Source organism: Gigantopelta aegis, chromosome 13 (assembly GCF_016097555.1).
Source record: "Gigantopelta aegis isolate Gae_Host chromosome 13, Gae_host_genome, whole genome shotgun sequence".
NCBI classification, from domain to species: Eukaryota; Metazoa; Mollusca; class Gastropoda; order Neomphalida; family Peltospiridae; genus Gigantopelta; species Gigantopelta aegis.
In genome coordinates this window covers 4,846,816-4,866,987 of record NC_054711.1, presented here as the reverse complement: position 1 = coordinate 4,866,987, position 20,172 = coordinate 4,846,816, and the positions used below count along the sequence as shown (strand labels likewise).

The following is a 20,172-nucleotide window of genomic DNA, read 5'->3' as shown; positions in this document are numbered from 1 at the left end:
ATTTTGTTTTTGTAGACCTTTAGGTCATACGCGTGACGTGACATATATCGCGTCCAGGTTTTGCACACAATTCTTTAAAGATCAAGAATTTGCTGTTATTTTTTTTGTTTACGAATTTGTGACATAATTATTTTTCTTACATGTATGACAATGCACCTTTAACTGGAATTTTTTTTTTTTTTTTTTTTTTTTAAATCATAAATAAATGTTTAAATAGCGAAAAATGGAACTTGCAACTACCATAACACACCTTTAAAGGTGCATTATTTCCTCTGTACAAGCCCAAATCCGTTTAAAGGGACAGACCCTATAGTTTCAACCCGTGAAAATTAAACTAAGTTTATTTAATCGACAAACCTGTAACACATTTAGATACCGTTACAATTGAGTTAAACATGAGTCTGTGACTTTGACATGGTGAAATACCCTCTAAAAATAGACTAAAACTCGACTCCATAATTGTTACTTTTCAGACGCACGTGCGTGTTTAAAAATATGATAAATGCATTTTGTAATATTAAATACACTAGGATGACCAAAAACACTTCGAATGTACGGAAATTGATAATCCAAACCATAAAATCTAAGTAAAGTGTGACGGATCATGCTCTTATCTTTTCGCCTGTGGCGATGTTAATTGTTTTAGAGGGCCGTGTGCAGCTTGGTTACGTAATACCTCCGCGCGACCGTGCCCCCTAATACACACCCAGACCAGTAGTGGAGGCCATGTGGCCAGTAGTTACGTAATGACTCCGGTAGTGCGGTTTATGACCGGGGTATTGCTAGCGAACTGGTGACAGTAAGTCTGGCCATCTAAGAAAAAAATACCGACTCTGGGAGTTGTGGAAATATCACATGATAGGTGAGGTACCGCGTTGTGCCCCCAGACAATATTCGCTGTCTCTGAGATTTTTGAATTAATAGATAGGATTTTAGATATATCGGGGAGAAACATTGGAAGTATCCAGGGGAACGGACGTCGTCCACTGAACGATCTATATAAGTTCAGTCCGGACGTGGTAAATATATTTTTCTGCTCTGTTGTATAACCTTGATGTGATTGATGTGACTTTAAATATTTTAATACTGTATTATACCAATATTCTTTAGACAGTGTCTCCCGTAATCTGACGAAGTAAATTGTAGGCTTCACTGTTCTAATATTGTTATACGAGTATTTGGTAAGATAAAGCTTAGCCGGTCATCCTAGAGGACCTAGGTAAACTGTAGGTTATTGTCTTTATTGTGATATGTACCAGTATTAATTCTGTATTACAAGGTTACTGAATGAGTAGTTAAGGGTTAATTAAAAATTAACCAGTTAGGAATAGAGTTGTAATTCCTTTATTAATTAAGTTCCCCTGGCAGCGTTTCTCAATTATCACACGTGTGCGTGTTGTATCACGGTGAAGTGATTAGAATATTGTGTAAACTAGACACCTAGTGATTAACTAATTAAGTGATTAGTTCTGGGTTGTTATTATATTTGTTGTTGTTAATTAACTACTGCGGCAAGTACATTTGTCAGCGTAGTGTTAATACAGATTCCAAAGTGTATTGTGTTTTGTTGTGTTTTCTAGTGAACTAAACGTGCTATATATATATACTATACTATATTTATATAAGATCTTATCTCTGATTATACCTAGAGCCGAGTCACTCGGGTATTAGACTGCCCGATACAGAGAGATCTAATAGATATACAGTTAGGAGAGATATTTGGATAATCGTGTTTTATTCAGTTACGGGTATTATAGGATCCCCGTGACATAAAGTTTGATTTCAGTTACCAAACACGGCTATAATAGTCAAAACTATGCCTTAGTGTTTAAAAACAAGGGTATGTACCTTTAACACTCTTGCTGATATTCATTGTATCTTGTAATTTTTGTCTTTCTCTTCTTTAGGGCGATACGTAACCCAGTGGTATAGCGCTCGCTTAATGCGCGGTCGGTCTAGGATCGATCCCCGCCAGTAGTCCCATTGTGTTATTTCTCGTTCTAGCCAGTGCTCCACGACTGATATGTCAAAGGCCATAGGTATGTGTTATCCTGTCTGTGGGATGGTGTATATAAAAAATTGTAACGGGTTTCCTCTCTAAGACTATATGTCCGAATTACCAAATGTTTGACTTCCAATAACCGATGATTAATACATCAACATGCTCCAGTGGTGTCAAACAAACTAACTAATGGTATCATTGAACACAACAAACGTTATCACTGGGCTATGTCCGCCCCAGTTTACATCAGTTCTTGAAAGGTTTGGGGCAATTCTCACCCAGAACATTTTGAAAACCAGAAATGCAATTCATGCATTCTACAAATAAAATTCACCAAAACGTTCTTTCTCGAATGTATTCATATCTTTTGACCGAATGAGTAGACTTGCTCCAGCACAATGAATAAAAACAACATCACAACCCCTCCCAGAAAAACCCCCACACAAACTCACAGCCCCCAAACCCCTCCTCACCGAAAAAAAAAAATAAAAAAAAATAATCAAGTATAAACACAAAAAACAATAGCGCGGAAATACCTGTGGATTTGTTTTAGAACTTTCTTAAGCTGGGGTGGAGGTGGGGGTTTATTGGGTGATAAGAATGACATGTGAATGTACGCTAGTAAATACTCCTGTAAACATATTTCACATCATTTCATTTCAATTTATTTTCGTAGTTATATCCAATTGAGGTTCAAGCACGCTTTCCTGGGCACACACCTCAGCTATCTGGGCTGTCTGTCCAGGACAGTGGGTTAGTTGTTAGTTGTTAGTTGGTTAGTGAGAGAGAAGAGGTTGTGGTGGCCTTACACCTGCCAATTTAGTCCTTAAGAATTGGCTCTGGGTTGGAGCCGGCACCGGACTGCGAACCCTGTACCTACCAGCCTGTAGTCCAGTGACTTAACCACTGCGCCACCGAGGCCGGTAGTTCACATCAGCAGTCCAATGCACTGAACGCACCCAAGGCCGCTAACCGATTATTTAAAACGGTCACCAGGTGGCGCTAATCACTATTTTAATTTCAACAACACCACACGGAATTAAACACCAGTGCGAAATATCGATCTAATCGGAATATATAACGAATCGATTTTATCAGCTGAGTAAGCTAAACGTGCATTTACATCCTAGGTCATCACCTTGTTCAAAAGTATACGAACACGCGGAATTCAGAAGGCCAGTGGTAAAGCGCTCGCCTGATGCGCGGGCGGTCTAGGATCGATCCCCGTCGGTGGGCCACGTAGGGCTGTTTCCCGTTCCAGCTAGTACACCACACGACTGGTACATCAAATACCGTGGTATGTGTTATCCTGTATGAGGGATGAGCATATACATGCTATTAGTGGACAAATGTAGCGGGTTTCCTCTCTAAGACTATATGTCAAAATTACCAAATGTTTGACATCCAATAGCCGATGATTAATAAATAAATATGCTGTAGTGGTGTAGTTACACAAAACAAACACACTAGTGGTGTTGTTAAACAAAGGAAACTAACTTTCCATCCAAAGTCATCAGCATTGTTCAGAAATACACTAACACACGGAATTCAGAATCCCAGTGGTAAAGCGCTCGCCTGATGCGCGGTCGGTCTAGGATCGATCCCCGTCGGTGGTCCCATTGGGCTGTTTCTCGTTCTAGCCAGTGTGCCACGACTGGTATATCAAAGGCCGTAGATTGTGCTATCCTGTCTGTGGGATGATGCATATAAAAGATTCCTTACTATAAATGGAAACATGTTGCGGGTTTCCTCTCTAAGACTGAAATGTAAAAATTACCAAACGTTTAACATCCAATAGCCGATGATAAATAAAGCGATGTGCTTTAAGGGTGTATTTAAAGAAAACAAACAAATTAGTGCAATTGGGGAGCTCAGTGGTATCCGAGGCCATTAGCTTTGTCCACAAATACACTAACGGGGAGAAAGGTGGGGGATGGGGTGGGTATGTGTGTGTGTGCGTGCGCGCGTGTGTGAGTGTGTGCACGCGCGTGTGTGTGTGTGTGTGAGTGTGTGCACGTGTGTGTGTGTGTGTGTGTGTGTGTGCGCGCGCGCGCGTGTCTGCGTGCGTGTGTGTGAATGTGGGAGATACTTGCCCCTTCCTGGATCTATAGTCCTTCCCACAGGGAACGCCTTTTTTCATACTATGGAATTTACTTACAAGTTATTTATTTAAGAGTCGATTATTTTATAAATTGGACACAAATATAGTATTGCCAAGCGGGACGTAGCCCAGTTGTAATGCGCTAGCTTGGTGTAGAGTCTATCTGAGATCGCTCCCCGTCGGCGGCCCCATTGGTATATCAAACGCCGTGGTATACATGTACTATCTTCTCTGTGAGATGGTGCATATAAAATATTCCTTGCTGGTTTCCTTTCTAAGACTATATGTCAGAAATACCAAACGTTTGACACCCAATAGCCGATTATTAATAAAGCAATTTGCTCTAGTGGTGTCGTTAAACAAAACAACCTTAAAAATCGTATTATTTTCAAACCCTTTTACTTTTCTTCGTACGTCAAACCAAATTGAAATTATTTACAAAAAACTTTTATTTTTGTAGGAGGATGGGACGGACTATAGACCTAAATTTCTTTATTTTTGGCTTATATTCGCCAGTTACAAAATATGTTAGCTTTACATATTTAAAATATTGGTATTTACCAACATTTGCCATTAATGAATTTTACTTATAGAACAAAATAAATGTGGTATATGGTATGTGCTATACAGTCTATGGGATGGTACATATACAAGATTGCTACTAATGGAAACAATTACCAGGTTTTCTCGCTAAGACTCTATGTGAAAATTACCAAATGTTTGACATCCAGTAGCCGATGATTAATAAATCAATGTGCTCTAGCAGTGTCTTTAAACAAAACAAACTTTTTTCTCTCATGACCAAGTGTCAAAATAACCATATTTTAGACACTAAACAGCCGTAGTTTAAAATGTGCCGACGTGTCATTAAACAACATTCCTTTCCTTTCCTCTCTCACTCTCGACCAAGTGTCAAAATAATCATGTTAGACACCAAATAGCCGTAGTTTAAAATGTGCCGAGGTGTCGTTAAACAAACATTCCTTTCCTTTCCTCTCTCACTCTCGACCAAGTGTCAAAATAATCATATGTTAGACACCAAATAGCCGTAGTTTAAAATGTGCTGAGGTGTCGTTAAACAAACATTCCATTCTGTTCTTCTTGTACGGGCCTCGGCAATATTCATTATAGAATTATATTATATCAGTTCATCGGAATTCAGTTTTATATTGACATACCTTTTTCGTATTCTAGACAGATTACCGTTATGAGAATACTAAATAAATATTAATATGCATAAATAACCAAATAGTTTGACAAACTACCGCATTAGCATACGGCAATTTCAGAAATTGTATAAATTACAATAAAAAATTTATGAAAATCGTGAGTCATAAATCGGATTGGGAAATGTAGTGGATGATTAATTGACTTGTATGATCGGACATGGGGTGGGGTGGGGGAAATAGGAATAGAAAGGAGTGCGGTTAGGGGTGCGAGACCAAACTTAGATTCACGATGAAATAAGTTTTTAAAATATTTTTGTTTTAGGATGTTTCAACCAAATCCACTGAATTCTATAGACTAGAGAGAGAGAGAGAGAGAGAGAGAGAGAGAAGAGAGAGAGAGAGAGAGAGAGAGAGAGAGAGAGAGAGAGAGAGAGAGAGAGAGAGAGAGAGAGAGAGAAAGACATAGTGAAAAAGAGACACAGCGTGGGAGAGAGAGTGAGAGGCAGACAGAGCTAAAGACACAAAGAGGGGGAGAGGAGACAGGCAAAATGGAGGGAGGGAAGATCGTGAGAATGAGAAAAAAGAGACACTATAGAGACAGGGATATATATATATAGATAGATAGAGATAGAGAGAGAGAGAGAGAGAGAGAGAGAGAGAGAGAGAGAGAGAGAGAGAGAGAGAGAGAGAGAGAGAGAGAGAGAGAGAGAGAGAGAGAGAGAGGGACAGATAGACAGACATACAGACAGTGACGGAGACAGGAAACCTGTTATAGATACAAAGGTTGACGCGCTACGCCGATCACACACCGTTCAGTGGTTCTGTTGTTCATAGGCCTACTCCCATGAACATGAAACATTATCACGTTCGATTCTTAAACGTTAGTCCAAACCATATTACTACAAATTCAGGGTCATGTTTATGAAGCGATTCGCTTCCAAAAAAACCGGCACCCTGGACAGTTTCTATAATCAAGATAGCTTACTCAGGCGCCATCGAGACTAATACCAAAATGAGCATGATAGTCGAGGATATTTAGAGGACATGTTATACTGGGTGTCGTAAAACCAAAACACTCCTTTTTTATTGAAATATCCTCTTTAAAAGTAGTCAGCTTTTACGACCGGTGACTTACGGAAGGCGTATGACGATGTGACGGTGCGCGCGCATCGTAATACGAGAAAGAGTTCCGTCGACAGGGGAGATAACCCAGGTTTTAAGACAGGATTTTCGAACACCCCGCCAAACAACAGCATATTGCCGCGTAAGTGAACCGAAGTCCCCACGCACCAATAAAACGAAGATTTAATTCCAACAGTCAATACATTTTGCTAAATTATCGGCTAATCGGTTTTTCGCTACGGTCGCCAGGGAGTGACTAATCGCCGATAGTACCGACCCTCTCATTGGTGCAAACACACCCAGAGGCTCATGGGAATAATTAGCGCGGAGGCGTATTTCAATGTGGACAGTGGCATCAACGTTTTAGATCTGTGTCGCGTTGCTTTGTGACCAGCCTCGGTGCTGTAGTGTAGTGGTTCAATCATTGGACTTAAGGCTGGTAGGTACTGGGTTCGCATCCAGGTACCGGATCTCTCCCAGAGCGAATTTTAACGACTCGGTGGGTAGATCTGCACTGACTTCTCTCTCACTAACCACTAAAACATAGCCTCTAAGACAGTACAAATAACCGAGGGGTGTGCCAAGGACAGCGTGCTTGAACGTTAATTGGATATAAGCACGAAAACAAACATCAGCTTTCTAGACCTTTGTCGTGTTATTGTATAACCAGTATCGGCCAGTTTCAACTTCATTCGCTGTCCACCTCCACATCCCAGTCCTTGTCTCTCTTGTGGCTATCTGTGCCACATACCTGTCATTCCCTATCAGCTTTCAGCTGTGGGCTTAATATGACCACTTCGGTTAAGTCATTAATTGGTAGGTACTGGTTTTGCAACTCGGTGCCGGCTTCCTCCCAGAGCGAGTTTTAATAACTCATCGGGTGGGAGTATGGCTACTACACAGGTATCTCTCTCACTAACCACTAACAACTATTCCACTGTCCCTGACAGACAGTCCGGTGTCCAGGACACTGTGCATGAACATTGAGTATAAATAGACATAAGCACGAAAACAATCATCAGCTCTCTAGACCTTTGTCTAGACAGCTTCGGTAGTGTAGTTTTAAAGACTGGTATGTACAGGGTTCGCATCCCGGTACCGGCTACCACGCAGAGTTTTAATGACTCAATGAGTAGGTGTAAGGTTACTATACCCTCCTCTCTCTCACTAGCCACTAACCCACTGTCCTAGACAAGGCAGACCAGATAGCTGAGGTGTGTGTGTGTGTGTGTGTGGTGTGTGTGTGTGTGTGTGTGTGTCCAGAGCATCATACTTGAACCGTAATTGTATATAAGCACAAAAACAAACATCAGCTATGTAGACCTTTGTCGTGTTATTGTATGACCAGTCTCGGCGGTGTAGTATAGCATTAAAAGCTGGCAGGTATTGGGTTCGCATCTCGCCATCGGATTTCAACCTGAGTTAGTTTTCAAAACCTAGTCAGCGGGGAGGTGTACGGTCACTTCATATAAGCGTAGGAGACAGGGGGTGAGGGGTGGGGTGGGGGGGGGGGTGGCTGGGGCAACTGTCCTCCTAGTGCTGGAGCAAAACCTCAAATTCGGGCAAAATTGATACAGATATTCGGGCAAAATGCGCTAACCTGAAACCTTTTTACTGTATGGCATGTATTTCCATCATTCTACCCTCGAAATCAGTATTAAGAAGTGTAAAAATGCGTAGTGATTCGTTTGCAACCCTATATAGCTATTTAGTAGTAATGCTAATATGAATATATGCTGATATCCAGATTCGGGCAATTTTATTTAATTCGGGCAAAAGCCAGCCTACCCCTCCCCTCTCCCCCCCCCTACAAAAATGGGAGCTTGTACGCCTATGCCATTTCAGCGAATTCGTTTTCACTAATCACTAACTCATATCTATTAATCCACCATTCTGTACAGTCAGCCCAGATAGCTGATGTGTGTGTGCCAAGAACAGCGTGCTTGAACCGTAAGTGGCTAAAACACAAACATAAGTTAACATTAAAATTGAAATTATGTTAATGGGGTTTAATGGCTACAAACTCCCCTGTTCCAAGTACAAGTTCCTTTTCGTTTTCAATGTATTTTCCGGAAGAGGATAGCACAATACTCCCTAAAACGTGTCTCAACACAGTGTATAACCCCCCCCCCCCCCCCCCAACCCACCCACCTACAGCATTTCCAGCACATGGGGGAGAGATTTAGCTCAGTCGGTTGAGTTCTCGCCTGAGGTGCTTGCGTCGCAGGATTGGACCACCTCCATGGATCCATTTTCTCGTTCCAACCAGTGCACTACAACTGGTCAGAAACCGTGATATGTGTGTTCCTGTCTGTGGGAAATTGCATATAAAAGATACCTTGCTGCTAATGGAAATATGTAGCGGGTTTCCTCTGAAGACTACTTGTCAGAATTTCCAAATGTTTGACATCCAAAAGACGATGTCTGTGTGCTCTAGTGATGTCGTTGAACAAAACAAACCTTTAATTTTTAAGTCTTTGGACATAAACCCTTCTGGTTGTTAGCCATTGGATTATGATCAATTACCAAATGTTTGACATCCAATACTACAATAGCGACACTATTAAATCAGTGTGCTCTAGCGGTATCGTTAATATTATAACCTATAACACTGGTGCCAGTACCTGAGCACGAACCCAGAACCAACTAGCCTTAGAACCAATGACTTTAACCACACCACCAACGAAAGCAGGAAGTACGAGAACCTACGACTTTGCCCGAACCTCTCTTCTAGGCGATGATTATTAATATCAGTGTGCTCTAGTGGTGTCGTTAAACAAAACAAACTGTTTTCCTGCATATGCGCCTGTATTATTATTATTATTTAATTTTTCGGAACAACTTGAAGGGCAGTGGTTCTAAGACCCCTCGACTGAGTTGCTATGGGTCGTAAAATAGACTCTCCTCGATGGACAAGGGGTTTGATTTAGCTCAGTCGGTAAAGCGCTCGCCTGAGGTGCTTTCATCGAAGGATCGTATCCCCTCGGTGGACTCATTCTCTGACTGGATTTGTTCACGTTCCAGTCATTGTAAACTATCCATTTGTCCCCCCCCCCCCTCCCCAACACGGGGCGGGACGTAGCGCAATGGTAAAGCGCTCCCTTGATGCGCGTTCGGTTTGAGATCGGTACCCGTAGGTGGGTCCATTTAGGCTATTTCTCGTTCCAGCCAGTGCACCACGACTGGTATATCAAAGGCTGTGGTATATGTGCTGGCATGTTTGTGAGATGGTGTATATAAAAGATCCCTTGCTACTAATGGAAAAAAATGTAACGGGTTTCTTCTCTAAGACTATAAGTCAAAATTACCAAATGTTTGACATCCAATAGCCTATGATTAATAAATTAATGTGCTCTAGTGGTGTCGTAAAACAAAACAAACTTTAACTTTGTCCCCCAACACAAAAGGACATTATTAAAGCGAACCCATATTTGCTGACTCAGCCAGTGATAAATATTAAATTATATTCATAAATTATTATGAAAATAGAACGTGACTTCGACCAGCGTAATGCGGTACAGTCTGAGTGCAACATAGACGTGCGCGCGCACCCTGTCTTGTTTACATGGCTGCAAGCCGCCGTCTAGGTGCTTACAAAAGTCTTTACTTCCGGCGAAGAAAGGAAACGCTCTGTTCCATTGATGAGAATTGTTGGATAGTTGAAAACAGGAAAGGTTAAAATCCGCCGTTAACAATCCGATTCAGTACATTAAAGCGAAGGAAATAAATATCTGAGTGCTCAGCACGTTTTAAACGTCAACGATTTGGTGTCTTAATATGTTTTGTTGTTGTTGTTTTGACACATGAGAAAGAGAGAGGGAGAGAGCGAGAGAGAGAGAGAGAGAGAGAGAGAGAGAGAGAGAGAGAGAGAGAGAGAGAGAGAGAGAGAGAGAGAGAGAGAGGGAAAGATGGAGAGGAAACTCGCTGTTGTCATATTGGCTACTCCTACCGATAAAGGAATTTTGATCATAGATTTAATAAAGTGTTGTTATGACGTTAAATTAAAAACCGTTTTTGTAAAACGTAAAAGAAGGTATGTAATGAATACAGAACTTCGCATACGTTGTTTTCGCTTCCTATTTATTGCACTCGTTTATTTTGCGAAAGAACATACCACTCGACAGCTACGCGGTCTCGTGGCATATATTCTTGCGTAAACCGCAGTGTACGTAAGCTTCGTGTTGAGTTTGACGTAAATATAAAGAGTGCCTCCAGTTACAATTAGGCTAGCGCTGCATGTAAGTCGTGTACATATAATAAATCAAGCACGATCGCAGTTATTTACAATTATTTGAGGAAAATGGCAGCATTTTCAATAATAGAAGCATCCCACGATGGTGAACGCCCACGGATTGAACACATTTTTGTGTGTGATCGAACGGTTGTTTTAGACTCGGCCACATTTCTCCTGAGTTATCTTTTCCTTTTTAAGAATGTCCTAAAGTTCGTACCAAAACGCGGAGACTTACCAATACCACAATGCCATGGTTCGCCGTTCGCGATGTTATTGTTAGCAGACAACAAACGAAATTGCGTTTTGCACATTTGTTATTTACCCGGTAAGCCATCGTTTCTAATGTGTTTTTTTTTAATTTCACCCCCACCGCCATCACCACCACCACCACCACCGCCATACCATCACCTCCACCGCCACCGCCATACCATCACCACCACCGCCATCACCGCCACCGCCATCACCACCATCACCACCACCACCGCCATCACCACCACCACCGCCATACCATCACCACCACCGCCATACCATCACCACCACCGCCATACCGTCACCACCACCGCCATACCATCACCACCACCGCCGCCGCCATACCGTCACCACCACCGCCATACCACCACCACCACCATCATCACCACCACCGCCATACCATCACCACCACCGCCATACCATCACCACCACCACCACCACCACCACTACCACCGCCATACCATCACCGCCACCACCACCACCACCGCCGCCGCCATACCGTCACCACCACCGCCATACCACCACCACCACCATCACCACCACCACCGCCATACCATCACCACCACCGCCATACCATCACCACCACCACCACCACCACCACTACCACCGCCATACCATCACCGCCACCACCACCACCACCGCCATACCATCACCACCACCGCCACCGCCATCACCACCACCACCACCGCCATACCATCACCACCACCGCCATACCATCACCACCACCGCCATACCATCACCACCACCACCGCCGCCATCACCACCACCACCACCGCCATACCGTCACCACCACCGCCATACCATCACCACCACCACCACCACCACCACCGCCATCCACCACCACCACCGCCATACCATCACCGCCATACCATCACCACCACCACCACCGCCATCACCATACCGTCACCACCACCGCCATACGTCACCACAACCGCCATACCATCACCACCACCACCACCGCCATACCGTAACCACCACCGCCACACCATCACTACCACCACCACCACCACCACCACCACCGCCGCCATACCATCGCCACCACCACCACCACCACCGCCATACCGTCACCACCGCCGCCATACCGTCACCACCACCGCCATACCATCACCACCACCACCACTTCCTTAGTTTCTGGCAAATTTCAACCCTGAGCATCTCCTCACCACCACCACTGAAATGAGAATTAATACTATACACTGCCCACTGGCTTGAATAAATCCAGATTTATAACCGGGAAAAAATTATAATTGTCAATACTTATCGTTTTTGAAATTAATTAAAGAAAAGATATCATTGCATACCATCACCACCCTCTTAGTTACTAGGAACGTCCAACGCTGTGACATGTCTTAACTAACTAGCAGCGTTGTGACTAACTAATTAACTAACTTAAAAAATAATGAACATCGGCTGAAATTATCGTTTTTAATGCGATACTTGAATAGGAAGAACGATTCATCAAGCGTAAGGTCATCAAAGCTCATCGGCCTCGGTTACCGCCCTTTGATGGCGCGAGACAAATGCACGTGCACCCTCTTATCCGTCTCTCAAATTCGCTCCATTAGAACCTCGACGCTTTTCCACTCCGTCACTTCAAGTCGCGTTTGATAAAGTTCCGAATATCGACAGGCCGCTCAGCTGAATTTCAAAGAGGTGCTCTCGCATTCTGAGGAGGAAACAACCTTTTCCTTATCGCCGTCCAGTTCAAAATGGAGGCCACTTATAGGGCACTCGAGTCGACGTCGTCCAATGGATGAGGCTCTCTCTCGCTCTTTGTTGTTGTCTACAACAATCAGTCGACTGGATCTGACAAAGTCCGTCTCACATCAGAATTTTGATTACTTGTTCATGAAATCACAAAAAGAAATGCATGCCAGGGCCGTAGCTAGCAGGCGGAGGGGGAAGAGGCAGAAGGAAGTTGCATCCCCCCAAAACCCCCCGAAAACCCCAAACAACACAACAAAATACCCAATCCAGTAAAAATAATAGAAACTTATTGGTTATTGATATTGATGTTGTAAGTATGTAACCTCATTGAAATGGCTGCAAAATGTGTGCGTGTGTGTGTGTGTGTGGGGGGGGGGGGGGGGTAAACTATGGCTAGCTAAATTTATGAGGGGTTAAGACATGTTTCCCCGGAAAATAGGTATTGAAAAAACAAGAGAACGTTTGCTTGATCAAGGGGGTGGGTATGCGGTGTTCGATCGCCGAAACCCATCCTCTGCACACACTCCTGTGTTTGTAATTATATAAAAACTGTTTTTAATTTTTTAATGAATTTATCGATGTACAACTGTCACAAACTACATAAAATTACGTAGAGTAGTGAAGGATTTTAAACTACAAACCTCAAAAAATTACAATATTACGTCAAATGGGACGTCATTACGTAAAACAGATCACGGGAAGAACTTTAAAAACTGATTTATGAATTATGTGTAGTTTTAACTAAACAGATTGTGCTGTTTCTAATTATAAAAATTATCATTTTGTTGTCAATTTATTGATATGTAACAGTCACAAATTTAGTATAAAATCGCATCTTTATATGATTTGTGACTGTTATACATCGATAAATTCACGGGGGGAAAGACAAAGAATTCTTATAGAGCGGGGATCGTTGCCTACCCACCCGGTGCTACTACCAATGGTAGGCAACAATTCCATGTTTTCGCTATAGAATTATCTCTGACGGCACAAGAGAGCGATCAAAACCGTCTAAATGTCTGTGTAGCTCTAGAACGGCAGAGAGCGATCACAACCGTTAAATGTCCGTCTAGCTCTAGAACGGCAGAGGGCGATCCCGACCGTTAAATGTCCGTCTAGCTATAGAACGGCAGAGGGCGATCCCAACCGTTAAATGTCCGTCTAGCTATAGAACGACAGAGGGCGATCCCGACCGTTAAATGTCCGTCTAGCTCTAGAACGGCAGAGGGCGATCCCGACCGTTAAATGTCCGTCTAGCTATAGAACGGCAGAGGGCGATCCCGACCGTTAAATGTCCGTCTTGCTCTAGAACGGCAGAGGGCGATCCCGACCGTTAAATGTCCGTCTAGCTCTAGAACGGCAGAGGGCCATCCCGACCGTTAAATGTCCGTCTAGCTCTAGAACGGCTGAGGGCGATCACAACCGTTAAATGTCCGTCTAGCTCTAGAACGGCAGAGAGCGATCACAACCGTTAAATGTTCGTCTAGCTCTAGAACGGCTGAGTATCGGGCTGTCCGATAATAGGTTGTGATGTTAAACGATTACAAAACTTACTAACGCGCTGTAGTGTTTCCTTGTGTTTTATCGAGATGTTAAATGAATAACCGAAGCCACACGTTGGTGGTGTGGGTTCTTAATTCCCAGTCCAACATGAAACATTGTTAACAATGTGGTTATACAAATAATATCAGAGCCGGTTTATCCTAGTAGCACGTGTAGCACGTGCCACGGGCCCCGCGCTTCAGGGAGCCCCGCGATGATGTTGATATTTATTTTCCCCAGGTCATTTGTCTCTCCCCCCGAGAGTGTTGCAAAATATATATCCTGGGAGGGAGGAACGCTGCTATTTGTGCTACAAGCCCCGCGGATCCTTACACCGGCTCTGGTTAATATAGGTCTCAGCTCTTGGGTGAATGACACACAGGTCTCCCGATAGAGTTGATATTGCGACTGAGAACCTCAAGGGTACGAACAGTAGAGCTGCTCTCCTTGGGTCTCTTTTTCATGTATAGACAAACTAATATTTATACAAGTTCAAGTTCAAGTCAAGTTCTTTATTGCGTTAAGTTTTCCAACTTATCAGCATTATAACAATGAAATACAATATTATGTACAATAGTGCGGAACAATGGTGGAGAATGACTTACATAAATACATACACATATACCGATAAAACAATCCATCTATATCTATATATAAACAATCGGCAATATGGGTTACACAAATATAAATATATTAAGTTGTTTGTAGTATTAGCATATCCCTCATTTTGTTCGCCTGTATTAAGTATTTGCCAAGGTTGTTTATCTCCTTATTGTTTGTAGTTGACAATAGCTGTATTAGTTTAAAAGCACTGGGGTTCTTGGAGTAGTATTTCTTAATAAATATATTTCTTAAAGTTTCGTATCGTGGACACTGAAGAATAAAATGAAACTCATCCTCAATCTCATTAATATTACATAATGTACATACTCTTTGTGTTCTCTCGATATTTTTGTACCTACCAGCTTCAATATTTAGCCTGTGTGCACAAATTCTCATTATCGTTATTTCTTTTATATTACGTGAATCAATTGGCTTCGTCAGATATGTTTGTAATTGATATTTCTTTATTAAGTGTTTATATAGTGATCCTTTTGGCGACGCTGTTATAAACTGTAGGATTTTTGTTTAAATAGATCAAATATTCTTTCTTTAATTATGTAATAAAAACTGATATGGGTATGGGTCGATTTCCACATATAACTTAGCCCAAGCGTATCTAATTCCTGCTTAATATTCGTTAGCCAAATATCTCCATACTCATACATTTCCTCGTACACAGCTTTTAGAATGTAATTACTGGTACTACCAAGGTTTATCCAATATTTAAAAATTCTCAGCTTTCTTATAATAGCTAGTGGAAATCGTCCCAATTCTCTATAAACAAAGTAATTACAAGTTCTATTATGTACACCCAATGAACGTTTACAAAATTGTATATGCACTTTCTCAATGTCGTGTGCTGAATAAAAACCCCAGACTTCCGATCCATAATTAAGAACACTATTTACATAGGTATCAAATACCGCTAACTTCGTTTCAATATTAAAATAGTTCTTATTACAAATATTCATGATCCAGTATTGTGCTTTACGTCCTTGTTCTGCCAGTCTTTTCTGTGCCCGATTAAATTTACCATTATAACTTAGTAACAGTCCAAGATAGTTAAATTCGTCTACTACCTCCAACTGGTGACCCTCATAATCCCATTTCTCGTTATCTTTAAGTTTACCCCCATTTCTAAAGACTACTATTTTCGTTGTATTTGTATTAACGGTTAGATCCCATTTTGTGGTGTAATATTCAAGGGTATTTAACATAGACTGTAACCCTTCTGGCGTCTCGGAAAGAAGTACCATGTCATCAGCATACATTAGTAGAAATATGTTTAACATTTGTATTTCAATATATGGACAATTGTCTGATATGAATTGCATTTCGCAATCATTTACATACATAGAAAATAATATTGGTGATAACACCTCACCTTGCAATAAGCCGTTTACACACACAAAATACTCAGAAATTACGTTATTATATTTCACACAGCATTTAACGTTGTCATATAAAGATCTTATAACTGCCAACATTTTGCCTTCTATGCCCTGTTTAATTAGCTTGTACCACAAATTTTGTCTATTTATAAAATCAAAAGCCTTTTTATAGTCTACAAAGCAGCAATATAATCGTTTCTTATTTTTCAGTGCTCGATTTATCAAAAACTGTAATACAAAAATAGCATCAACTGTGGACATATGTTTTCTGAAACCAAACTGCGCATCAGAAATAACGTTATTTTCTTCATCCAATTTTAGAAGCTTGTCATTTAAAATAGAAGTGAACAGTTTTCCCAAACAGCTGACCAGGGTTATACCTCTATAGTTGTCGGGGTCGTTCTTATCACCTTTCTTAAAAACTGGGACGATACAACCTACTGCCCAGCTTTTGGGGAAATATCCCGCTTTAAAAATGCCATTGAACAATAAAAGTAAACATGGCATTAAAACACCTACACAATTAATAAAATATTCATTTAAAACACTGTCATGACCACAAGCTTTATTCTTCTGCAACTTATATATTGCATTAGCTATTTCGTCATCCGTGATTTCACTATCCAGTAAATTGCATTAGTGTCACTAGTACTGTTATCAAAAGTGGATAAAAAATCGTCAACCTCATTATTAATATTTGGTTCATTCGAAGCAAGGTTACTAAAATGTACGAAAAACTCGTCAAATGTCAAGTCAGATTTTATTCCTTGCTTACGTTTTTGAAAGTGTTTGTAGAATTTCCTAGGGTTATGTCTCCTTAAAAGTAATTAAGCATATTACCCTGTTGAGATTTGTATTTTCGTTTAAGTTTATATTGCAATGTCTTGTATATTTGTTTAGCACGGACAAGCTCAATTCTATTTATATTATTTTTATTTGCATTCAACTTTTGTATGGCTTTTCTGTATTCAAGATAGCGTTTCCTGCACAACTCATTAAACCAAGGCTTATCGTCATGACCAATGGCGTCTTTCATTGTTTTCTTTGGATTTGCTTTCTTAACTGTAACTGAACAATAAGGCTGTATGATTTCGTTGAGTTTGTGTACAAAGTTATTTACACATACGTTTACATTTTCGTGGCTATTATCATTTATAGTACAAAAAGTCAATAACTCGTCAATATTTTCAGTAAGTTCATCAACAATCTTTAAAGTGTTTACGTCATTCCATTTTATACTGGTGTGTGACTGACTGTCTTTGTATCTCTGTAATGGTATGGTTAAGTAAATGGGTTATTTTAAAACTAACTGGTGAATGGTCTGCGAAACAGTTAAATATGCCTGACTTGAATTCTTGAATTTGTCTTAACAAGGAATCACTAACAAGTAAGTAATCAATAAGGCTTGTGCCGTTTGCATTATAAAATGTAATGCTACCACTTCTATCTCCTTCTATAAGATACATATGTTTGTTGACACGTGATTGCCATGGGTGATAGTCTTTAGCTGTTAAGCTGGGGGCAAGAATTAAAATCTATAGTGTCTAATTAGTCTGATTGCTAAACCCTAGTTAATTAATAACTAAGTTATTGCATACATGTCAAGTGAATGAATAACAATTAATTGAATCGTACATGAACAGCTTAATACATAAATTGCTCTTGAATATAGTTGTAAATGTTGCAATGTGATATTACTTTCAAAAGATTCGCCTCTGGTTGGCTTGTTATGGAGAAAGAATATCCAGGCTTCCAAAACCCAGGGCGAGACGTAGCCCAGTGGTAATGCGCTCGCTTGATGCGCGGTCTGTTTGGGATCGATCCTCGTCAGTGGGCCCATTGGACTATTGCTCGCTCCAGCCAGTGCACCACGACTGGTATATCAAAGGCTGTGGTATGTGCTATCCTGTCTATGGGATGGTGCATATAAAAGATCCCTTTCTGCTAATCAAAAAGAGTAGCCCATTAAGTAGCGACAGCGGGTTTTCTTCTTCAATATCTGTGTGGTCCTTAACCATATGTCTAACGCCATATAACCGTAAATAAAATGTGTTGAGTGCGTCGTTAAATAAAACATTTCTTTCTTTTTTTCTTTCTGAGTGGCTTATTTTGGAGAAAGAATATCTAGACTTCCAAAACACAAAACAGAAACGTCAACCGTCAACTACAGACTCTCATATATCAATTGCAAAGTCTTTTCCGAGCCATGCATAATTAATCGCGACAAAATTAGTAACACACCGAATATACAATGCACCTACGCCGAGCCGTTTCGCATGCCAGAATGCATGTTTCGCACGCAAATTTATTATCGTTTCGTCTGGCCTTCCACCGATAGCTTTAATTATTTATGGACATTCCTAGCCTTTACCACCTGCGGTCATGCGCAGTGGCATGTTGCGTTCCGAAAAAAACGACACCGCCCCCTCTCGGGACGATGGCAAGCCAAGGTTGGAGAATATCTTCCCGCTCACTAGTCACGTGATTCCCCGGAGGAAACTGATTAGAATGGTAGGACTTTTTTCTCCAGCTGTCCTTCGATGAAGGTGGACGTGTCAACGTGCGCTCTCGAGATGCCCCCCCACCTGGGGGGACTGATTGCCAGCTTCGGCCCGATGTTGGAGTTCCGGGTCACGTATACCGGGTCACGGGCGACCGTGACTTTGGTGTATGGTGACCCGCCTCCACAGAAACGGAAAGGGGGGACTGGAAGAGGAAGAAGAAGGAAGAAACCGGTGCCAGGGAAGGCCCAGGGGGGGACAAAGCTGGTGGCTCAACCGCCAGTGGCGCTCCCTCCTGTGATACCGCCCCCACCGAGTCCTCCGGAGAGGAAGCAACCACTTGTGGAGCCCGCATCCCCGGAACGGCCGTACACCACCCAGGAGATCGTCAGATTCAAACGGACGAGTGTGCCACCACCTACTTCAACCTCCACCCCAAAGACGACGACTCCGGTGAAGCGGTCAACAACGACCGTTCCCGTCGAGTCGCCACTTGGACTTGTTGTTCCGGCGACAAAAAGGAAGGCAACATCACCGACCACCCAGCCAGCCAAGACCAAGCCGCCGCCGGAATCCGCTCCCCCTGTTGACGACGAATGGACCATTGCCATCAGTGGACTTCGTCGTCATCTCCATCAGTACATACAGGGGGACACGCAGAAACCAGAACTACTTCGGGAGGTTTTTTGAACCAACACCACTGGAAGACCATGGAGGACGGCAGCAGCTACGAGCTTCATATCAAGATCTTCAATGAAACCAAGGGAATAGTCGTTACGCACCGAAGGGACCAGACCTACAGACAGTGCATCCTGTTTGCTCAACTCGACAACAGAACGATCCACAGGATGTTACAAGCGGTCTGCGGCCCCGACTATTCCAAGGTGGTACAACATCTACACCAGATCAGTGAAAAGCTGCCGTCGCTCCGAGACACTCCAGGCTCCCCGAAGTAGTACAACCTTACCTAGGACAGGTATCCTCCTTTTTTGGGCTTAGTTGGACTTTAAACTTTTTCGATCGAGTTTCAAAATCTTTATGTTTATTTTTTTATAAATAGTCCAACGCAATTTACTTTGGCGCCCGTTCAATTGCTCAAATCACCTTAAAACCTTTTTGGCCGAGCAGTCAAACTTATTTTTGGGTTTAAATTCTTAGTCCGGACATGATGTTAGGTGCTGTTATTCTCCGTAGACTTTAGCTTTTTCTAGTTAGACCCGAAGGAATCGAAATTCAGCCAGTCAGAACACGGCCCATTTTCGGTGTCTACTAGTCGGTCCGCGCAGTCGCTGGACACAACTAAATTCTTATTCCAAAATCTGCCCACTTCAAACTTATCCCCCACCCTTTTCTGTCCTGGACTTAGTCACTGGCAAAGGCCAGAGATTATGCCCAGGACAGACATGCTTGAAACCTTCGTGGTATATGAGCATGTAAATATATATTGGATTGGATTAGAATGGTAGGAAGGCTATGGCTGATTGGCACGTCAGCGCTTTTGTAGACAATAAAACATTAAGTAACTTTCAGCCACCCACGAAAAGTTCCAAT

General features: G+C 42.1%; 1 protein-coding gene across 1 annotated transcript; it reads left to right on the top strand.

Moving 5' to 3' along the window:
• Nucleotides 1-18,660: 18,660 nt before the first annotated feature.
• Nucleotides 18,661-19,311, top strand: LOC121387635 (proline-rich receptor-like protein kinase PERK2). Its single transcript, XM_041518807.1, has one exon. The coding sequence runs from the start codon at nt 18,661-18,663 to the stop codon at nt 19,309-19,311; it is 651 nt and encodes a 216-aa protein (XP_041374741.1).
• Nucleotides 19,312-20,172: the final 861 nt, after the last annotated feature.